At 43.9% G+C, this 24,583-nt stretch overlaps 1 protein-coding gene across 1 annotated transcript in view; it reads left to right on the top strand.

The window, feature by feature from the left end:
- The window catches only part of LOC126106289 (uncharacterized), a 77,233-nt gene that overhangs the window by 43,679 nt on the left and 8,971 nt on the right, over nt 1-24,583 (top strand). Inside the window, exon 7 of the mRNA XM_049912509.1 lies at nt 14,311-14,660. Coding sequence (XP_049768466.1) covers nt 14,311-14,660 — 350 coding nt within the window. The remainder of the gene's footprint in view (nt 1-14,310; nt 14,661-24,583) is intronic.

Here is a 24,583-nt window from a genome sequence, read left to right as displayed (position 1 = left end):
AATTAAATATATCTAATCATAGCACTCTTTTAGGATATTCCTACTTTCGTAATAATAGCGACCACTTTTTTTCATTTGTGTAGCCTGTTGTATAATTAGTTTATTAATGTTGATAACGTGGATGCAACAATTGAAATGCTTTTTATTATCACGGCGAACCAATTAAAACATTGTTATTTGTGACTGCTTTTAGACTGTTTCTAGCTTGCAGTGGAAATGTGATGTTCAGATGTATGTAGTACAGTGTGTCGTATTACATTATTACATCCATATCCAAATAATCACAGTGAGACTTCTATACTTCAGATCTTGGACGCTTTTTCCCAGGAGCACAAAGGGATCACACCTGTGGAGATTATCCCTTTCTAAATTTTTGTAACAGGTCGTACAGATACGCCAGCATACTAGGCAGCGAGAAAATAACCTTGTTTTACTTTCCTTCTTAATCACATTATTTTATAATATTCCTTGCTTTCTTATTCACTAACCTCTGTCCCTTCTTGCGATCTAAAAACATCGCAGAGGCATATGATATAGTTCCAGCGGCCAATGGCTCATCAGTTATTGAAGTATGCAATTCTCTTGACAGAAGAAAAACAAAACAAAAGAAAACTATACAGATATAAATAACAGAAAAGTATAATGTACTATCGAAGAAAGCTGGAGCGTTTAAATGGTGAAAAAAGAAACACTACCCAAAGGCAATAAAATTTAGTAGACAGTAAGGCAAAATTTATCGTATGGGCAATACTACCACTGCTCATATTCGCCGTGCCGATGTGAGCATATGGCCGGGCTACTTTTCCGCTCCCCGCCTCAAATTTCCCACGGTGCTAGCGAGCCACGCGCGGCGCGAGAAACTGTGCCTCAACCGCAACGCCGCGCGACCTGGCGCAGGCGCGTGTCGCGTCCCACTCGCGTCCCAGTCGCGTCGCAGTTTGCGCGGTCCCATTTGAATCTGTGAAGTTACAAGAATGCGCGCTGCGCTGCGTCATGCCACACGCGCTATAGGCGTCTCAATTTGCGCCTAGCCTATTAACCAGTGAAGTTACAAAAATGCGCTCTTCGCTGCGTCACGCCACAGACGCTATACGCGTCTCAATTTGCGGTTAGCCTTAGAGGCATTAGCAATGTGCCGTTCGGAGCCATCGGCATCCCGATGCGCGAGGATGACCCCAATCCGTATGCCGACGCACCAGCCGCCACAAACCGAGGGCCAGTCTGGAGAGAAGGGAGTAAGGCATGGCCTTTAAACGGAGAAAAGCCCGGTCACAGGCACGAGGCCAGTCAAAAGGCACGCCTTTGCGACGAAAGTTATTGAGGGGTTGAGCAACGGAGGCAGCCTGAACTTTAAACAATAAGTAACACCTAGAGGTCAGATAAGTCCTTGGGACGAGGAAGGGCCTCAATGGCCGTGACATTGCGACCCAAAGGCCGAATGCCACCTTTGCTAAGCCAGTGGCCTAAATATTCCACTTCCGGTTGAAAAAAATAACACTTGCCCAGCCGACAGCGTAAACTAGCAGATTGCAGAGCACGAAATAGGGCGCTGAGGTTTTGCAAGTGTTCCTAGCGGGAACATCGGGTGACCGAGATGTCATCCAGATAATTCGTGCAGCTGCGTAAGCTGCTCCAGGAACCGCTGGAAAATGGCCGGCGCCAAAGAGACACCAAAGGGAAGTCACTTGTGTAACTGGAAAGGCGTGTCGATAAGCACGATGTTCTGGGACACGGCATCCGAGAATAGCTGGTGGTACGCCTCTGCCAGGTCGATCCTCGCGGTAGCTCGGCGAGAAGGTTTTCCTCTCGGGGAACGGGGTAATTGTCGACGAGGGGCCGAGCACTGACAGTAGCGCCGAAGTCCCCACGCAGCCGAAGGGACCCACTGGGTTTCCGTAGGACCACCGACGGTGTCGCCCGGGCTCCAGAACGCCACAGGCCCGGGGCCGACCGAGTTCCCGCTCAATCGCCGGCAGTAAGGAAGGCCACCGGAAGGGGCGAGGCTGCGCACCCAGCCGAAATGTGACGTGCGCCTGAAAATCGGAAGCACATCCGAGATCCGTAGCAAACGACGACGCAAAAGCAGAGCACAGATCGTCCGAGTCCCGAAAAGGAACAGCCGTGGAAACGACCTTAACTTCCTTCGTCGAAAATTGAAAAGCCAAACAGCTGAAAGGCATCCGGGCCAAAAAAATTCGAAGCCGACGGACGGTCGACGACAAATCGAGTAAGGAGCCGGGGAACACGTTTGTACGTCGCCTGGACGACGAACGGCGCTCGAAAGGGAACGGAACCCTCTCCGTGGGCGAAGAGGGAGGTGACAACTCAGGGGAGCCCAAGGCGGGCATATTAATCATGGAGACGGTGGCCCCTGTGTCGACCTGAGAACTGACATCCTCAGTGAAAATGCGGAGCGCGAGGAAAAGCTTCTGCGCAGGCGGGCCGTTCTGCGGGACGACTCACAGGGGGAGGTCGCGACGTTTGGAACGCCGATTTGCTGCAAACTTCCTACACTCGTAGTATTCCACGAGGACAACGAAACGTGTGAGCAGTAGCGCGTACTTCTCAAGCGTTACTGAGAAAATCGCAAGATAAATGGTTCAAATGGCTCTGAGCACTATGCGACTTAACATCTGTGGTCATCAGTCCCCTAGAACTTAGAACTACTTAAACCTAACTAACCTAAGGACAGCACACACATCCATGCCCGAGGCAGCATTCGAACCTGCGACCGTAGCAGTCGCGCGGTTCCGGACTGAGCGCCTAGAACCGCTAGACCACCGCGGCCGGCAAATCGCGAGATAATTTCGGTGGTCAAATATATAGGGTGTTACGAAAAGGTACGGCCAAACTTTCAGGAAACATTCCTCACACACAAAGAAAGAAAATATGTTATGTGGTCATGTGTCCGGAAACGCTTACTTTCCGTGTTAGAGCTCATTTTATTACTTCTCTTCAAATCACATTAATCATGGAATGGAAACACACAGCAACACAACGTACCAGCGTGACTTCAAACACTTTGTTACAGGAAATGTTCAAAATGTCCTCCGTTAGCGAGGATACGTGCATCCACCCTCCGTCGCACGGAATCCCTGGTGCGCTGATGCAACCCCGGAGAATGGCGTATTGTATCACAGCCGTCCACAATACGAGCACGGAGAGTCTCTACATTTGGTACCGGGGTTGCGTAGACGAGAGCTTTCAAATGCCCCCATAAATGAAAGTCGAGAGGGTTGAGGTCAGGAGAGCGTGGAGGCCACGGAATTGGTCCGCCTCTACCAATCCGTCGGTCACCGAATCTGTTGTCGAGAAGCGTACGAACACTTCGACTGAAATGTGCAGGAGCTCCACGTGCATGAACCTCATGTTGTGTAGTACTTGTAAAGGCACATGTTCTAGCAGCACAGGTAGAGTACCCCGTATGAAATCATGATAACGTGCTCCATTGAGCGTAGGTGGAAGAACATGGGACCCAATCGAGACATCACCAACAATGCCTGCCCAAACGGTCACAGAAAATCTGTGTTGATGACGTGATTGCACAATTGCGTGCGGATTCTCGTCAGCCCACAGATATTGATTGTGAAAATTTACAATTTGATCACGTTGGAATGAAGCCTCATCCTTAAAGAGAACATTTGCACTGAAATGAGGATTGTCACATTGTTAGATGAACCGTTCGCAGAAGTGTACCCGTGGAGGCCAATCAGCTGCTGACAGTGCCTGCACACGCTGTACATGGTACGGAAACAACTGGTTCTCCCGTAGCACTCTCCATACAGTAACGTGGTCAACGTTACCTTGTACAGCAGCAACTTCTCTGACGCTGACATTAGGGTTATCATCAACTGCAAGAAGAATTGCCTCGTCCATTGCAGGTGTCCTCGTCGTTCTAGGCCTTCCCCAGTCGCGAGTCATACGCTGGAATGTTCGTTGCTCCCTAAGACGCCGATCAATTGCTTCGAACGTCCTCCTGTCGGGACACCTTCGTTCTGCAAATCTGTCTCGATACAAACGTACCGCGCCACGGCTATTGCCCCGTGCTAATCCATACATGAAATGGGCATCTGCCAACTCCACATTTGTAAACATTGCACTGACTGCAAAACCACGTTCGTGATGAACACTAACCTGTTGATGCTACGTGCTGATGTGCTTGATGCTAGTACTGTAGAGGAATGAGTCGCATCTCAACACAAGCACCGAAGTCAACATTACCTTCCTTCAATTGGGCCAACTGGCGGTGAATCGAGGAAGTAGAGTACATACTGACCAAACTAAAACGAGCTCTAACATGGAAATTAATTTTTCTGACAATTTCGGTTAAAAATACAGAATTTTCTGTGGGACATCATGGAATATTCTCGCTTCAGCCGCTGTTATTTCATGAAGTTCCTATATGTGGCGGCACTATACATAGCTTCAAAATGGAATGTATAATGGGGGTGTGTTCCGAAAAGAGAACTGTCATTGATTTCTTTGGGCGAAAAACCCGAGCATCGCAGACATTCATAGCTGCTTGCTGAACGTCTACATAAACATGGCAGCGAACAAAAGCACGGCGAGTCATTGGGGAAAGCGTCTGCCATCATTTGCACGAGGCCGTGTGAACCTGCCCAGTCTCCAGCACGCTGGCTGGCCAGATACAGCTGTTAACTCCTACTGTGTTGGAACGTACAGACACTCTCATTCGAGGTGACTGACAGATCACGATCAAACACCTCACTGCTCAACTAGACATCTCTGTTGGTAATGCTGACTTAGTTATCCACCAGCCTGGGGTACGCAAATGTGTGTGCCCGCTGGAATCCTCACTGCCTTGAACTTAATGAGGATGATCGTGAAAATTTTTTTTGTTGAACATCATCACAGGTGATGAAACATGGGTTCATCACTTTGAACCAGAAACAAAATGGCAATCCGTGGCGTAGCACCACACCATCTCTCCTTTGAAGAAAAAGTTCAAAGTGCGCCCTCAACTGGTAAAGTCACAGCAATGGTCTTCTGGAACTATGAAGGGGGTTATCTTGTTTGATGTCCTCCCTTGTGGTGCAACAGTCAACTCTGAAGTGTATTTTGCTACTCTCAGTAAACTGAAGAAACAACTTCATCGTTTGTCATCACAAAAATCCAAATGGGCTTCTCCTTCTTCAAGATAATGCAAGATCTCAACAAGTCTCTGCACCTCAAACGAACTTACAAAACTTCATTGGACTGTTCTACTTTATCCACCCACCTCGCACCTTCCAGCTTACATCTGTTTGCCCCAATGAAGGAAGCACTCTGTGGGAAGCAGTATATGAATTTTGTGGAGGTTTTTGAGGTGACAAAACATTGGCTCTGATGCCAACCAGTAGAGTGGTACATAGGTCCTCCCAGTAAGCAGGCATCAGGTCATCTCAAGGAGATTATGTTGAAAAATAGGATTTTTTTAGGCAAAAGAGTGGAGAATTATACGGTGTATTGGAATCCTGAATAAAAGCAACCTGCTTTCAGAAGAAAAATTCGTTGCATTACTTACTGAATGCCCCTCATAGATAAAAGCACAACAGGATCACGAACAATAACTATGCCAATCATTACCATAATAATTTATTTACCTTTTTTTGGTATTCCTGGAAGCACCATTTAATAGAAATCAATAGATTTGTCTGTAATTACATAGTACTTTGCCTTTCCCTCTATTCCATACCCCAGTCATATACTTATTTTCTTCTTCCCTTCTATTTTTCTTCCTTTTCCAGCTCGACAGCTTTTCAGTTACATCTTATTAATAGTGAGGTAGTGTAATCTGGTGCTTTGTTTTGGACTGCACAGAAACCTAATCACAAAATTAAGCAAAAAAAATTAATGCAATGTGGATCTCAATAATAATAATAATAACTGTGAAACAAGGTCTGTAATAATGTGCAGGTCATATCTAAAAACAGAAACTAACATATTATATGAAATAAAATAAGATTTAATTAGTTGATTTCCAGCCATTCGCACTATGATGATGTTATGAGCTTCAACCTACAAGAATTACTGGAAAGCAGTAATGCAAAGCACACAAACTATTTCTGATCTGTGAAACTTTTACAGTTTTGTATGTGGTGGACATGACAAGACACCCTGCAAGACAATATTAAATGCTTTCTCCAAAAATTACATCATATAGATATTTGAAGACCATCAGGATTACTGCCAAGAGTGACTGATAAAATTTCTTTATTTAACAACCAGTTTCCAAATACAGACCATTATCAGTATTTACAACATCGTATTAGGCACTATAAAATCACTGGTGTCAGTTAATAGAATCCATGAATTCATCACTACTGTCACATAGTAATGCTAACTACACCATCATCATAGACTGTGCAAGTCAGTGCACTTATCCATAGCTGATCCTAAGAACGCAGACATTCTACATCACTGAGTACATGGATGGCTCCATTCCTAGCACTGATGCTGACTGCTGACCATCTGTGGATAAGTGCACAGTCTGGCACAGTTTATGATGATGGTGTAGTTAACATTACTATGTAACAACAGTGACAAATTCATGGATTTTATTATCTGATGCCTATGATTTTGTAATACCTTAAATGATGCTGTAAATACTTCTATGAATCTGATGGTGGTCTGTGGCCTGAAACTGGTTCTTAAATAAATAAATTTTATCAGTATATCTTGCCACTAATCATGGCTTGCTGCAAATATTTACAAGCAGTGAGGCACCACCTTCTGAAAATATTACAGACAGTTTGTGATGTGGGCAGGTAGACTTAACCCTCTTTGAAATGCCTGCATTGAAACTGCTATCAATGGCCATGAGGCAGTTGTAGTGACAGTTATTTACAAATATCAAAGAGCAACTAAGAAACAGTGATAACTGCACAATAGGTGCAAAACAAAGCATGGAGCTATAGACACAGAGATGCTGAATAAAATGCACTTGGCTGTCAATAGGGCAAAACATGAAGCCTTCATCAACTACTGTATCACAATCTTATTGAAGGCCTATCACAAAACTCAAATATATTCTCCTCACGTGTGACGCCTTTCATTGGCACCAAAGTTAGTGACCAAACACTTGTGCTGACACAGAAATTGAAACTGAAGCTAGCAAAGCAAAAGCAGAAATGTTTTAACAGCACTTCCAAATCCAAGAGTACTGCCTCAGGCAGTACACCACATCCTGGGTGTACACCACAATCTGGATAAATTGTTCCATCAGTCTCTATGTTAAAACTGTCCTTATTTAGCACTGTCCACCTCTGTAGACCACGAGGGGGAACAGAGTTCAATTCCTGGGACTGCCAAGGGTTTTTTGTAGGTGGGAAGATGTAACAGCATGCACTCAGCCTGTGGTGCCAAGTGAGGAACTACATGAATGAGAGGTAGCAGCATCAGAGCTGCCAGGAGAGTGGTGTGCTGACCCTATGCCACTCCTTACCATCCAAAAAGAGCCATTGGCACTGGATGATATGCCGCAATGGTGCTGCCCTTATTTTATTAAGCACTACTAGTTTTGAGTGCAGCTAATTCTCAGGTGCATCTACAGTAGATGTGGATATATCATCCTCATCAAACGAAAATCAAGTGTCCTGCACAGTTGTGCACAGCACGGTCATTAAAGTGCATGATGCATGGCAATGCAATTCAATATGGTGCACTTTGATGAATGTGCCATGCATAACTACATCCAGCAAGCAATATCTGTTTCATGAGGATGATATATACTCCTGGAAATTGAAATAAGAACACCGTGAATTCATTGTCCCAGGAAGGGGAAACTTTATTGACACATTCTTGGGGTCAGATACATCACATGATCACACTGACAGAACCACAGGCACATAGACACAGGCAACAGAGCATGCACAATGTCGGCACTAGTACAGTGTATATCCACCTTTCGCAGCAATGCAGGCTGCTATTCTCCCATGGAGACGATCGTAGAGATGCTGGATGTAGTCCTGTGGAACGGCTTGCCATGCCATTTCCACCTGGCGCCTCAGTTGGACCAGCGTTCGTGCTGGACGTGCAGACTGCGTGAGACGACGCTTCATCCAGTCCCAAACATGCTCAATGGGGGACAGATTCGGAGATCTTGCTGGCCAGGGTAGTTGACTTACACCTTCTAGAGCACGTTGGGTGGCACGGGATACATGCGGACGTGCATTGTCCTGTTGGAACAGCAAGTTCCCTTGCCGGTCTAGGAATGGTAGAACGATGGGTTCGATGACGGTTTGGATGTACCGTGCACTATTCAGTGTCCCCTCGACGATCACCAGTGGTGTACAGCCAGTGTAGGAGATCGCTCCCCACACCATGATGCCGGGTGTTGGCCCTGTGTGCCTCGGTCGTATGCAGTCCTGATTGTGGCGCTCACCTGCACGGCGCCAAACACGCATACGACCATCATTGGCACCAAGGCAGAAGCGACTCTCATCGCTGAAGACGACACGTCTCCATTCGTCCCTCCATTCACGCCTGTCGCGACACCACTGGAGGCGGGCTGCACGATGTTGGGGCGTGAGCAGAAGACGGCCTAACGGTGTGCGGGACCGTAGCCCAGCTTCATGGAGACGGTTGCGAATGGTCCTCGCCGATACCCCAGGAGCAACATTGTCCCTAATTTGCTGGGAAGTGGCAGTGCGGTCCCCTACGGCACTGCGTAGGATCCTACGGTCTTGGCGTGCATCCGTGCGTCACTGGGGTCTGGTCCCAGGTCGACGGGCACGTGCACCTTCCGCCGGCCACTGGCGACAACATCGATGTACTGTGGAGACCTCACGCCCCACGTGTTGAGCAATTCGGCGGTACATCTACCCGGCCTCCCGCATGCCCACTATACGCCCTCGCTCAAAGTCCGTCAACTGCACATACGGTTCACGTCCACGCTGTCGCGGCATGCTACCAGTGTTAAAGACTGCGATGGAGCTCCGTATGCCATGGCAAACTGGCTGACACTGACGGCGGCGGTGCACAAATGCTGCGCAGCTAGCGCCATTCGACAGCCAACATCGCGGTTCCTGGTGTGTCCGCTGTGCCGTGCGTGTGATCATTGCTTGTACAGCCCTCTCGCAGTGTCCGGAGCAAGTATGGTGGGTCTGACACACCGGTGTCAATGTGTTCTTTTTTCCATTTCCAGGAGTGTATATATCCACATCTATTGTAGTTGCACTTTAGAATGAGCAATGCTTGAAACTAGTAGTGCTTAATAAACTACAATTTTAAAACAGTCTGATCATCTTTCTTCAAATTTTGGTAGTTATCAATACATCTTTACTGATGTTTTAATTATTTATTATTAATTAAAACATTATTGTTTGGGTGAAGCTGGATATCTGGATCAAGGTACTCTGACATGCTTTGATTGGGATATCTGTATGCCTCAAATGGATTGTTTTTTAGTGTTAAAAACTAAACAGGCAACACTTTTGTATCAGGCTTAGTATGAGCAGCTGATAAAAGCTTTCCTCCATAAAACATTTTATACCACTGCAAATAAGTGGTGATTCTAACTTTAGATAAATGCTAGTAATGTCAATCATAATTTCTGAAGAGGAAACCAAAAGTAAAAACCTGATTCACACATTGTGAACTGGTAGACTAAACATATGTAAAATGACTAGCATGAAAAACAAGTGGATAGTTTCAAGTAATTTTGTTTTGTAACCTAAAGTGTCTGACATGTTACATCAGAACCAATAATGGAAAAATCCAGGATAGAATGTAACCTTGTCCCTCTACACTCCCATTACCATCTCTCATCCCTACCCTGCTATCCTTCCCTCCCCCCACCCCAGCCTACTCTTTACCCCCCCCCCCCCACCCAAAAAAAATCCAGTTGTTCTCCCATCATGCACTGCTGCTCACAGTATGGCTTAAGTAGCCACATACTGCAGTCATGTATGTGTAAGTAGCATTTTTGTGTGTGTGTGTGTGTGTGTGTGTGTGTGTGTGTGTGCGTGTGTGTGTGTGTGTGTGTGTGTGTGTGTGTGTATGTCTATTTCTGACAGCGGCATAGGTGGCTGAAAGCTCACTTTCCGACAGCCTTTTTGTTGTGCCTATCTGCAACTCAGAACCAGCTTATATTACATTAAAATTTTCCTAATGTTGAACAAAAAGCTTTCCCTACAAAACAACTGATTAGATGTAAATTTTGTGTTCGATCTTACAAAGTGACTTCATGCACCAATCCTCTTTGATTTTCTTCAAACTTACAACATTTGAAGGTCAATACTCAAACATCACTTACCAATAGCTAAAGCAATATAATAATTTTCTCAAAAATGCTCAAAAACTTGATTTTTAGTGTTGTTAAAGGATAGAATACTTCCATACTTATAACTCAGCAGTCTGTAGCTGTCCATTAACAATCCAGTCTAATAGTCTTGAAGTTGACTTTTTGATTCCCACTGGATCCAAGTTTATGTTAACTATTATCTGCATTTGTATTATCATCAGTCTGAATGGCTAAATAACAAAATTTAATCTCAGTTTTTAACACAAAAATATTTTTTGTTTTTAATTACAAATCACATGAAAGAGTGAGTATATACACAATAAAATAAAATTTGCTACAAAAGTTTCTTGCTGTTAAATGAAATAACTATACATACCAATAACGTTATTTTAATATTATTTTTTGTATTTATTAGTAATCTCTAGAAATAAATTGTTTTATTTTCTGTTTCATGTTTCACATTTATGTACTATACCTACCACATCTGAATTTATTATGAATGCAGTCACCACACTTCTATTCCATTACCACATATAAATATAAAGATGTTATTTTCTATTAAGAACTATGATTCAGTGTTTGTTAATTAACATTTCAGTTTGATAATACATGCAGAGTTCATAAAAATAAAAAAAAATGACTCTACTAAGAATCAAACTAACAACCACAAGACCACAATTCCAGAGAACTATGCACACAGTTATGACTGTTCTTCTTCTAAAAGACGGTTTTCGAATTTCCTAATTGTCAGAATTCCCACCCCCCTTGTATTTGCTTTTTGTCGACCTTCTGTGGGGTGTATTTCCCATGCTAGGGTCAATTGCACACCAACATTGTTTACTAATGAGACTTCCCTTAATTTTTTGTAACCAGTGGTGATAATGATCTTTATTCAAAAGTTTAGTTTTTCCACAGAGGTTGGAATATTATTCTACCTTTCTTGAATTTTTCACTTACGAATCCTCTTCAGAACCTGCACAAATGGAAAAATTTTCAGTAATGGTATTGACAGTGTCTCAGCATTTAAAAATCTTTTCCAGCCAGTCTTGTTATTTAGATGGTGCTCTTCCTTTGTGTAGCTCTCATGACTGTATAATAAGGGAGAGGCTTACACTGTACGTTGCTTCGAAACTGGCGCCGTGTTAGATGCCCCAAAAGCTTAGCAGACTACAACTACTTTTTGTTCTTAATATCTGTAGTGTGCAGGCAACAGTTGTTTTAAAAATGTTACAGTGCTTTTGAAAATAATATAGCACCAGGAACACATTTTTCAGGCATTTTTCTGGTCTTAAATGCATGTTTGATCCAGACAACACCATATTTTGACTTGTTAATGCAAGTTTCTTTTTTTATTTGTTTATAATAACCAAGAAATGAAAATGGTGCTTTCATAATCATACACTCCTGGAAATTGAAATAAGAACACCGTGAATTCATTGTCCCAGGAAGGGGAAACTTTATTGACACATTCCTGGGGTCAGATACATCACATGATCACACTGACAGAACCACAGGCACATAGACACAGGCAACAGAGCATGCACAATGTCGGCACTAGTACAGTGTATATCCACCTTTCGCAGCAATGCAGGCTGCTATTCTCCCATGGAGACGATCGTAGAGATGCTGGATGTAGTCCTGTGGAACGGCTTGCCATGCCATTTCCACCTGGCGCCTCAGTTGGACCAACGTTCGTGCTGGACGTGCAGACCGCGTGAGACGACGCTTCATCCAGTCCCAAACATGCTCAATGGGGGACAGATCCGGAGATCTTGCTGGCCAGGGTAGTTGACTTACACCTTCTAGAGCACGTTGGGTGGCACGGGATACATGCGGATGTGCATTGTCTTGTTGGAACAGCAAGTTTCCTTGCCGGTCTAGGAATGGTAGAACGATGGGTTCGATGACGGTTTGGATATACCGTACACTATTCAGTGTCCCCTCGACGATCACCAGTGGTGTACGGCCAGTGTAGGAGATCGCTCCCCACACCATGATGCCGGGTGTTGGCCCTGTGTGCCTCGGTCGTATGCAGTCCTGATTGTGGCGCTCACCTGCACGGCGCCAAACACGCATACGACCATCATTGGCACCAAGGCAGAAGCGACTCTCATCGCTGAAGACGACACGTCTCCATTCGTCCCTCCATTCACGCCTGTCGCGACACCACTGGAGGCGGGCTGCACGATGTTGGGGCGTGAGCGGAAGACAGCCTAACGGTGTGCAGGACCGTAGCCCAGCTTCATGGAGACGGTTGCGAATGGTCCTCGCCGATACCCCAGGAGCAACAGTGTCCCTAATTTGCTGGGAAGTGGCGGTGCGGTCCCCTATGGCACTGCGTAGGATCCTACGGTCTTGGCGTGCATCCGTGCGTCGCTGCGGTCCGGTCCTAGGTCGACGGGCACATGCACCTTCCGCCGACCACTGGCGACAACATCGATGTACTGTGGAGACCTCACACCCCACGTGTTGAGCAATTCGGCGGTACGTCCACCCGGCCTCCCGTATGCCCACTATATGCCCTCGCTCGAAGTCCGTCAACTGCACATATGGTTCACATCCACGCTGTCGCGGCATGCTACCAGTGTTAAGGACTGCGATGGAGCTCCATATGCCACGGCAAACTGGCTGACACTGACGGCGGCAGTGCACAAATGCTGCGCAGCTAGCGCCATTCGACAGCCAACACCGCGGTTCCTGTTGTGTCCGCTGTGCCGTGCGTGTGATCATTGCTTGTACAGCCCTCTCACAGTGTACGGAGCAAGTATGGTGGGTCTGACACACCGGTGTCAATGTGTTCTTTTTTCCATTTCCAGGAGTGTATTTTCTGTAATATGGGCTCACTACATTATTGTTCTGTCTATGTCCTCTTCCTGAAAATGCTGAGAACATATTTTGCTATGTTTGGTGAGTTTCCAGTCTTTTTTTCTCGACTGGAGTGTGTCAGCTCTCGCATTAGCTGAGCAAAGTCGAAACAAGTCGAGACACAGGGACATATTACAGACTAGTCTGCAGGGAGCTAGAGGGGAAAGAAACATTAATTTAAGGGTGTGTGGCATAAATACTCACATTCAAAAATAAAAGTCGAGATTGTCCAGACAGCTTTTCAAGTTAGACTAATAGAAAATCTAAAGTCAAATGACAAAAATAAAACCACTACAGTAAAAGCAAGCAGTACAACCAAAATTCATTTGTATAAAGGAAATATCACTTAACAAGTCCACTTATGAATATAATGTAAGTCCTTTATATTTTAGACTATAATCATAGTGATTAGTACATCTGTAAATGACACAAGCTGACATTTTTTATCAAAACACTTCCACCAGAAGATAAAGTCTAAGGCAACTAAGGTGGCCTACATTTGCCTCAAGTTTGTGACATCATGACAACTCCCCTCATTACACCTCCATGGTAGCTGTGGATCAACAATCATGGGCCCATAACCTGTGAACATTCTTTAGAAGAATGGCACAGAGCACACCAAAAAACAAAGTACATTGCAAATAAAAGAACACATAGGTTTTAACATAGATGCAGAATACCTTTACAATGTAGTGTACATAATAACAAGAAGACAGCAATAAGTACCAGTACCAGCTAACTCACAGTCCACAAGACAGACAGTCCACATCTCTAACATGAAATGCATCACAATTTTTTATACTTAACAGTGGTTAGAAATCTCTGAATGCAATTTCTTTATTGTTTCTTAGAAGTGTGCCATACAACTTTAAGAAACAGGTATCTGTGTTCCGATCTTGAAATCTATTCATTTCTTTTTTACTTATTTATCCCACACGTATAAAGAAAATCAAAGAGGTCCAGTCTGTACAGATAAACAGAGAGGAATTCAGCAAAATTATAATTAATATTCACTGCAAACAGAAGACCAAACAACTATTCATGACACCCCATTGCTTCTTTGGGCATGATGTTCACAAGATATATGCTCTAACTTCCCACCCCTAATTTACATACACGTCGTATGACTGAAGAAAAAGTAATACACCTTCCCATTCTCCTCTTCACTCACATCTCCTCAGCATTTTCCTCGGTACTTACAGAATGGCCCGGTCCCCGCACAAGACATCCCCGTGTTCACCGGCTTGCCAGCACGTCCCACTCTGGCGTCTGTGCCAGTATTGCAAGGTGTTGGCAGTGGAGCCAACTTGACAACACAGTTTGGCATCCGCCCACTACAGCAGCAGCTCGTGCACGTGGTGTCGGGTAGGAAGGGCACCAAGCCGAATCCGGGCCGTGCACTATTGGCAGCAGTAGGTGCCGGGGTGTTACCTGCTACCGTGGCCATGTTGGTACCCCTGGCACTCGGACGCCGAAGGCGGAGGAGCATCTACGGAGGGGAATACCCCAGTAAGGACTGGCTGCTTGTTCCAGACACTACCACATTCAGCAGGTGAGCATTTGCCCTTTTTTACATTGTAATTTTATTAAAGTCTTTCAAAAAGTAATGGCAAACCCTCAATTCTACACAAAGGGGAACAGTCCAGAAATTTCAAACTCTCATAAAGGACTAATACGTGCCCTTTAAAGGTGTTGACATATGCCAGAAGACCATTCACCTCTACAACAAAAAGTGGTAGTTGAAAAAAGATGGCAGTATGTTTACCTGTGGATAACATAGAATAACAGTGAGCAGCTGCACAATTTTTTTGATCAGGGCAAATAAAACATCAGTAAAACCAACACAGGATGGTGGAATGCATGGTAGTAGCCACATTAAGGGACACATTAAGGGAGAGTTTGAGTGAATAAAATATGTTTATAAATGCACATATGTCAGTCCATAGCAAAACACATTCCATTCACTGTAGTCCTCTGTTTATGAGAATGTGGGACGCATCAGTTTTATAATTCTTGAGAGCTCCTATGACCCTCTACAAGTTACGGACAGGGAAGTCGGTGGCAGTATCAGTCCATTTATAACGATAACAGAGGCTGCACAGTACCAGAAGTTGTACGCACTGTGCTGGTATTGCGTAAAGTTGTCACATGAAGGGTTCCTCTTGTTTACCTCACTGTAATTGATACACTTGTCATTATCCACAAACCAAAGTTCTAGATACTCCTACATCCCCTCACCATACTGCAATACTCTCACCAGTGAAGGGTGTTTTGGGGAATTTAGAGTGAAGGCAACCCAAAGACTCTCTCTGTCTCATAGGGTAAAAGAACTGGTGCAGACATGTGTGAAACATATGAAACAGTGGATTTCCGTTTCAAAACATTAATTCCAGGGCAATTCTTGATAAGAACTACAGAGAATCTAAAAGAAAGTTCAAAATTTTGATTGTTTTGCATGCACAGTGAATTATAAGCTGTCACATTCTATGGGAATGCTGGAATCCATGGAGAAAGGACCATTGGATGCATGTCTCATTTTTAGCAATGAAGCAACCATCCCCACAAGTACTGGCACAACATTCACTTAGATACAGAAAAGACTTTATGTGTAAGTGAGCATCAGCATGACTCATCAAAAGTTAATTTCTTCTCTGTGATGTCACAAAAATTGTAAATCCCACTTTTCTTCACTAAGTGTTTCAATAAATATTTATCTGGAAGCAACGGCTGATGCCACAGCTTGATACAGAGCACATGGATTGTGTCTGTCATCAAGATTGAGCACTCTCATATTTGGGTAAGGAAGTTCACACTTTTTTAAATCAACATCTTCCAAATGAGTGGATTTGTCATACCAGACATGACAGAGCTGTGTTCTCAGAATGAGATTTTCATTCTACAGTGGAGTCTGTGCTGATATGAAACTTCCTGGCAGATTAAAACTGTGTGCCAGACCGAGACTCGAACTCGGGACCTTTGCCTTTCGCAGGCAAGTGCACTACCATCTGAGCTACCCAAGCACGACTCACACCCGGCCCCACAGCTTTACTTCTGCCACTACCTCGTCTCCTACCTTCCAAACTTTACAGTAGCTCTCCTGCGAACCACAGGAGAGCTTCTGTAAAGTTTGGAAGGTAGGAGACGAGGTACTGGCAGAAGTAAAGCTGTGGGGCCGGGTGTGAGTCGTGCTTGGGTAGCTCAGACCACAGGAGAGCTTCTGTAAAGTTTGGAAGTTAAGAGACGAGATACTGGCAGAAGTAAAGTTGTGGGGCCGGGTGTGAGTCATGCTTGGGTAGCTCAGACCACAGGAGAGCTTCTGTAAAGTTTGGAAGTTAAGAGACGAGATACTGGCAGAAGTAAAGCTGTGGGGCCGGGTGTGAGTCATGTTTGGGTAGCTCAGATGGTAGTGCACTTGCCGGCGAAAGGCAAAGGTCCCGAGTTCGAGTCTCGGTCCGGCACACAGTTTTAATCTGCCAAGAAGTTTCATAGCTATATTCTGCTCTTGGCCATCTAAATCTCTGGACCTGACAGCCCGTGATGGATTGAGTATTTCGTTTTGGGAAGGGCTTGGCCCAACTGAACGTAGGCTTTCTCAAAGTAAACATTAATGCAAATTCTTCAATGACTTTGACAGGTTGCAGGCTGCCAGATATATCTCGGTGAATATACATGGCAACCACACCATTCAACTTGTCATCCACCATTGTTGTACGAAGGTACGATTTCATCAGTTTAAGCGAAGAAGAGAAGCTAATCTCCACAAAACAAGTAGATACTGGTAGTGTAGCGAGGATTTGTAAAAGAATTTTTATATTAGGGAAAAATTCATTTGTCTCTTGATGTGCCTCTGCTGCTGTTTGGGGGGTGGGGGGGGATATTCCCTGTCTCTCCAGAGCTCCTTTCGAAGAGTTATTTCTCCCGACAACGAGAGAGGATGAGGCAAGTCGCTGCTGCAACCACTAGAGAGTTCATATTTTCTGTTTTAACGATGGCACTTGGTATAAGGGTGAAGAGGTCGTGATTTGAAGAGTGCTCTGCTCTCGAATAGCGACTCAACTGTCCCAGTACAAATCAATGAAAGTGAACAAAACACGACAATACATTATTCTCGAACTCGAAAGAACAGAAAAGAAATAAATGCTGCATCAAGCAAAAACATGTGTTTGTATTAAAGGTTTATTTTACCTGTAGTATTCCTTAGCATCAGGTGCATCTATACTTGAGCAATGAGAACGATTGGCGATTCTGGGTGCCTGCACTGAGATGTCCAAAGGTTCTACAATATGACACGCCTCTTGGAAAATTTCTTCATGTTGCGTTTCTCTGTATCATCCCAGTGTTCTTATTACACTGTCTACCATCGCATAGCAAAGTTTGAGATCTAATGCAACAGCCTGAAACTGCCGTGGAAGCGAGACAGTAATTTCAATTGTCAAGTCATAGCATTGAATAGTAAGCCAGAAAACGTGCTCTTTCTGACAACGGCCAAGTTCTGTCCATTTCTTCAAGGAACTGTACCACAGAGTCAAAGAACTCTTTGAATTGAAGGAGTGCATCATGGCTTTCAAGTCAGCGTGTATCACCAAGACTTCGTAACTTAACTCTTTTCGCCTCTGGTTGTTTTTCAAGGATAGCTTGCTTGATAAGTTCCAACCTTTTTGCTGACTAGCGCACAAAATTGGTAACACGGCTTACAACTCCCACCATATTGCGAATGCAAGGCGACCGGCAGCACCTCACGATAGCTAGGTTTAGTTTATGTGTTGCACAATGCATGTAAGTCGCCAGCGGTTGCAGCTACTTTATTTGGGATTGTACGCCACTGAACTTTTCAGACATGTGGGCACCTCCATCATAACCTTGACCTCTCAAATTCTTAACTTGTACGCCGACTTCATTTAATTTTTGAACGAGTCGTGACAGTTGCAGATAGAAATTATATGAAGTCTTCGTGTATTATGCTTTTTTGTAAATTCAGATACCAGATACATACACCAAGTTGTTCTGTACCACTGGCGTCCGTCGTTGCGTCGCCAAGGACAGCGTTATATTTTGCTTCTTCAACTTTGTCGAGTACAGTTTTCATAATGACAGAATGGCAACAATCAATCAGCTGATTCTGAGTTGTTTTGCTCAGATATGTAGCATTTTTGGCGCTATCTACATATGTTTTTGGAGAGACGAATCACCGGAGTCAATGGGAAATTTTAAAAAGTGCTCGAAATTTTCCTTGGTTGATTTCATCACTCAGTGTACCATCAGTGGCCTCTTAACGGTATGTTCTCTCGACCACATAATATAATCGTCTTTACGATAGGAAACAGTCGCTCTGTTTGATTTAGTCATTTTCAGTTTCTCAATTTCGATTACATTATTTACAGTTTTTCAGGGTTTTCATACGAACTTTTGAAATGTGTGCTTTTTAAAACTGCCATTTTGTGATAATCTGTAGCAGAATGGTTTCTGAAGATTTCTAGTGCTTTTTTATATTTGCAAAGTTGACCAGTGACTCGAGATCTTAGAGCCACAGAAAGCTTGCCCGCACTATCTGGACCAGAAAATAGCACGAAAGGCAAACAATATGCACCGTTCTGTTGTTGGCTATAAACTAGCAGAGAGTGTTCCGTTGGACAATCAGAACGTAACTTTCTTTTTTGTCCACCCTCTGTCTGCTAGGGATATTCATAATTACGAAGTTGTTCTGAAGACTCCGTCAGATTTTTAAACTTTTCCTCGTCACTGAGTACTTTTCCTGCCACATGAGAAATATCAAAAGGATTTTCAGCGCAAGTAGTGATCTACCAGACACACCCGCTGACACTGGTTCCGGTTCTGTTCACAACAGCAAACAAAATATTGCAGGGTTATTTAAAAAGCCCAATAACCATTTAATGGTTTAAAATAAAACTCATTAATATGAAGGTTTTCTTTTATTATGGGACAGACTTGAAATCAGCTAGTCCCTGTAAAAGTTACATACGAACTAACCTAGCCGACCAAAATGTATGAAACAGGTGATTTTTCGCGATTTTGAAGTTGGTCCCACAGTAAAAGTTGTTCTTATTGATGAGTACTTTAATCCATTAAAAGATTATTTACCGATTTTAGGTAAATAACGCGGTATAAAAGGATGAAATTCACGGCAACACCGGGAAGCGCGGAGAAAGCTAGTTTAAAAAGAATTCAAAACCGAACAAACCCGATGATTGATATTACGTTACATCATTTACGCTAAATATTACTTCACGCTGTCCCTTGCAGGGCAGGCAGAGAGAATCGAGTGGTCAGAGTATTTTTGTTCCTAACAGTGAAATGAGATTTCCGGCTAAAATAACTTATTCAAAATCCCTATAAACGACTACGTTTTTTATCGTGCCTTTAACAAAACCATTGGATTGTTATTTTTTAAGCACTGAGTCTGTTGAGTAACCAAAATTATGCGACAATTCAATTTATCCCTTTGTTTAAAGCTATAACAATATTATGAAATGTGGCACAGCGAACTTACCTAAGAGAAAATGAAATGCTCGAGGTTATCAACGTCTTTCCCAACAGAAGGTTCAACACCGTAGGCAGAGGTAGTAGCGGATAAAGTACGTCCAGATGCTTCCAGAGTATGTTCAGAGGCGTTACATGTAGTTAACAGTTCCTATCAGGTCACATGAAATTGAATGAAACCGCAAACAGCTGTTACCCGGCCGGTGAGACCGAGCGGTTCTAGTCGCTACAGTCTGGAACCGCGCGACCGGTACGGTCGCAGGTACGAATCCTGCCTCGGGGATGGATGTGTGTGATGTCCTTAGGTTAGTTAGGTTTAAGTAGTTCTAACTTCTAGGGGACTGATGACCTCAGAAGTTAAGTCCCATAGTGCTCAGAGGCATTTGAACCAAATAGGTGTTAACTGATGGTGTATTAACACGATCGGTTTCGCTGCGTTAAAGCAATATCTTCAGGTGTAAGTGGTGTCACATAAATTAGCACATGGAGACACTCGAACGTTCGCAGTCAGAGAATCCAACCCCACGAAGAGGGGAAGTGCTCAACGAACAAAAGTCGGCGAAACATTGGGGTGAATAGTGCAGGGGATGCGACAACTGTAGTCAGAAGTCGTAAGGATTCTCTGACTACGAACGCTGGGAGCATCTCCACGTGCTAATTTATGTTACACCCTTACACCCGAATACGCTGCTTTAACGCAGCGAAACCGGTCGGGTCAATAAACGATCAGTTAACAGCTGGCTGCGGTTTCATTCAGTTTCAATTCACCACGAATTTCACTGGTCGTGGGTGCCCATCTTACAAAGTTGTTTCTACCTGCGTCGGCACATCTGTTGGCAGTTCACTATTGTGGCAACATTGTTTCTTCGTCCCGATTCCTGCTCGAATCGACAATTGTGAATTCACCATTTAGAATTTCATTTTATTTCTCGTTTTGGTTTTAATAATGCCCACCTGCCTAAAAAGTCTTTGCACTTCCGCATTCGACCACGGTAACGTTGGTCGAGACAGCGCAGAAGTTGTTAACTCGCGGAATGGGTCGACACTATTTGCAGCTCTGTGTTGAAGCACTTCACAGCAGAAATTAACAGCGTCTGTTTCGGACCATTTGACAAGAACTGAATTTTGTCACTGAAAATCAGATTTTGTTATTGTGCCAGGATCAATATCAGCCTACACGATTCAAGGAGAGGAATCAGTGACTTTGTAACGACACTGAATTATAAATTGGTACACAAACTGGATGCATCTCAGATGTAGGACACATACTTGTTCCGGGCACAATTAAGAGTTTCTCAATTCATTAATCTTATTTTCGAACTAATCTCCCGGTACGTGGGGGGGAGACGCGCAGTCCGAGGCGCCTTGTCGACGGTCCGCGCGGCCACCCCCGTCGGGGTCCCTCGGGCACGGGTGTGAGAGTCGTCCTTAGCGTGAGTTACACCGCTGGCCACTAAAACTGCTACACCAAGAAGAAATGCAGATGATAAACGGGTATTCATTGCACAAATACATTATACTAGAACTGACATGTGATTACATTTTCACGCAATTTGGGTGCATAGACCCTGAGAAATCAGTACCCAGAACAACCACCTCTGGCCGTAATAACGGCCTTGATACGCCTGGGCATTGAGTCAAACAGAGCTTGGATGGCGTGTACAGGTACAGCTGCCCATGCAGCTTCAACACGATACCACAGTTCATCGAGAGTAGTGACTGGCGTATTGTGACGAGCCAGTTGCTCGGCCACCATTGACCAGACGTTTTCAATTGGTGAGAGATCTGGAGAATGTGCTGGCCAGGGCAGCAACTGAACATTTTCTGTATCCAGAAAGGCCCGTACAGCAACTGCAACATGCGGTCGTGCATTATCCTGCTGAAATGTAGGGTTTCGCAGGGATCGAATGAAGGGTAGAGCCACGGGTCGTAACACATCTGAAATGTAACGTCCACTGTTCAAAGAGCCGTCAATGCGAACAAGAGGTGACAGAGACGTATAACCAATGGCACCCCATACCATCACGCCACGTGATACCCCAGCATGGCGATGGCTAATACACGCTTCCAATGTCCGTTCACCGTGATGTCGCCAAACACGGATGCGACCATCACGGTGCTGTAAACAGAACCTGCATTCATCCGAAAAAATGACGTTTTGCCATTCGTGCACCCAGGTTCGTCGTTGAGTACACCATCGCAGGCGCTCCTGTCTGTGATGCAGCGTCAAGGGCAACCGCAGCCACGGTCTCCGAGCTGATAGTCCATGCTGCTGCAAACGTCGTCGAACTGTTCGTGCAGATGGTTGTTGTCTTGCAAACGTCCCCGTCTGTTGACTCAGGGATCGAGACGTTTCTGCACGATCCGTTACAGTCGTGCGGATAAGATGCCTGTCATCTCGACTGCTAGTGATGCGAGGCCGTTGGGATCCAGCACGGCGTTCCGTATTACCCTCCTGAACCCACCGAGTCCATATTCTGCTAACAGTCATTGGATCTCGACCAACGCGGGCAGCAATGTCGCGATACGATAAACCGCAATCGCGATAGGGTACAATCCGACCTTTATCAAAGTCGGAAACGTGATGGTACGCATCACAACAACGTTTCACCAGTTAAATTTCGCATCTGTAGCACGTCATTTTCGTGGTGCAGCAATTTTAATGGCCAGTAGTGTAGTTTAAGTATGGGTAAGCTTACGGACCGATGACCTCAGTAGTTTGGTCTCATTAGACCTTACCACAAATTTCCAAAAAATTTAACAGCTTACACGAATCATCTGTATTTGGTTCAAAATGTTGTTAACTAGATGCAAATTTGAAAGAATCGTCTTGGAAAATATTTAAATAAGCCTAGCAGGATTTATCAGAAAACACTGAATAAAGCACTTCTGCAGTGTAACAGTTGTCTTTGAATCCCTTTATTTCGGTGAGCGTACTAAGCTGTAACTGCTGGTCCGTAGTTTTTGTTAGCGCAGGTTCTGTGGACAACTTCGCGTATCACATGCGCGTGGAATTTTAAGAGGTTGTGCTTCTTTGACAGTCTGATAAATATTACTATTCAACTGTGGGGCTAGTTGAAGAATGCAAAAACCAATTATATGTTTCCCTAATTAACAAGTCCAGATTTCCTGGAGCGTCTCACTTGCAGCAGAAGTAGCAAGTTGAACTGAATGGCTTACACATTTTATAACAATCAAATCCAGAATTACATGTTTCAAAATTTGATTGACACCATTGTGAACACCTACCATTACGTTCGTATTGTCTGTGCCTATACCCTGGAGGTTGTTTAGATCTAACTTTAATTCTTGAGGCGTGCATTATAATGTTCGACATCGGCTAATTTTAAAAACGTGTAAATGATTTCATTGGTAGCAGCACTGTAATATATTATTGTTATTCCTAAAAATTTGGTCACATTAATGTCTGTTGATTCATTGATTATAATGATATACATGCTGTCACCGATATCTTGCAGCACATTTTCCACAAAATACCGCATTATTACATGTTTTATAGCTGCACTACATTTTGTTCAACGTAATTTAAGTTTTCTGGCAATATTACTGTCTATGAATTTACTCTTGCACAAACCAGTTACGTGATGACATGACATGATCGGACAATGGGTGGAAACAAATAATGCAAGGGAACCCTCAGCTTGAGTCACGTCTGAATACGCTATCAAGGTTTTGAAAGATATTTTTGTTTGTCGTCAAAGGTGCTGCCGCTGTCTTGTACATTTTTACACAACTGTAAGCTTATTATTGCGGCAGAACCCACTAACAAAATATTACCTCAAAATTTACAATATGCTCTTGTGTCATCACCTAGAATTCTTTCTAGACAGTCTGTAAATTTCCTGTCGCGTAGCGACTCTGCACGAAATTTCTGGGTGTACTGTCCCTTTACATACGTTTAGCACCAAAACAACAAGTGATTTAAGAAACACCACATTACCACCGGCACTACAGATACGCACTGTGAATGCAACTGCAGATTTATTAATACTAGAGCGCATAACAAAGCGGGTGCGTAACAATACGGGCACAAAACAACACGGAAACGGAGACAAAATACCGTGTATTATAAATGTTTATGTGATATAAATTTAAGAGCTACTAGATGTTAGCAAATGAAATAGTGCTCTTTGCTGTATGTAATATGGATATGTGGCTTTAAAAAATAATTTTACCATAAACCACTCCAATCTTTTTAAAATCCACCATGATTCACACTAGCCAGTATATGCAAGATCTGCACATTAGACATGTACTCAAAACCATCAAATTTAGAGGGAAAAATCACTAACTTCGCAATACTGATCGAGTCCGCACCACACCGACAGAAAGGCCAACGAACTCAACCCAATAAAAAGTCACAAGCTCGACTAATCGTGATTCTTGAAGTTTTCCCGGCGGACGTAATGTTCCATCATCTTTCGGGCGTGCACTCGGGACAGCGACAATTCTTCTTGCGATAATTCGGCTAGAAACCTCCCAGCCATCTTCAAGGCGAGTCAGAGACTGAGTTCATAGCGTTTGCGCGTGCCTATTTATACGGAGAGATGGCTGGGAGGTTTCTAGCCGAAATATCGCAAGAAGAATTGTCGCTGTCCCGAGTGTACGCCCAAAAGATGATGGAACATCGACTAATCGTGTTTGTATAAATTTCATTAAGTACCGTACATTAAAAAATAATTAGAAAGATGTACCTGCCGAACGTTGGGTCGACAATGATAAGTCACCGACATTGTTTCCAGGTAATGCTGGTTCATTTTCGCATTCTACGTCTTCTTTCTTCCTTTCAAAAAAAAAAAGAAAAAAAAGTTTCATTGTAATTTTTTTTAATCGGACACATACAAACAAAAGCACGCCTTGATTACAATCAAAAACCACTTGAACAGCGAATTCTATTGTGTCTGATTCGACAAACCATACAACAACGCGCTATGCGTGAAGTAGCGGCGCAGCGCG

The sequence above is a fragment of the Schistocerca cancellata genome, chromosome 10, assembly GCF_023864275.1.
Source record: "Schistocerca cancellata isolate TAMUIC-IGC-003103 chromosome 10, iqSchCanc2.1, whole genome shotgun sequence".
Classification (NCBI taxonomy): Eukaryota; Metazoa; Arthropoda; class Insecta; order Orthoptera; family Acrididae; genus Schistocerca; species Schistocerca cancellata.
The sequence above is the reverse complement of the archived record's forward strand: the minus strand, read 5'-3'. Positions and strand labels throughout refer to the sequence as shown.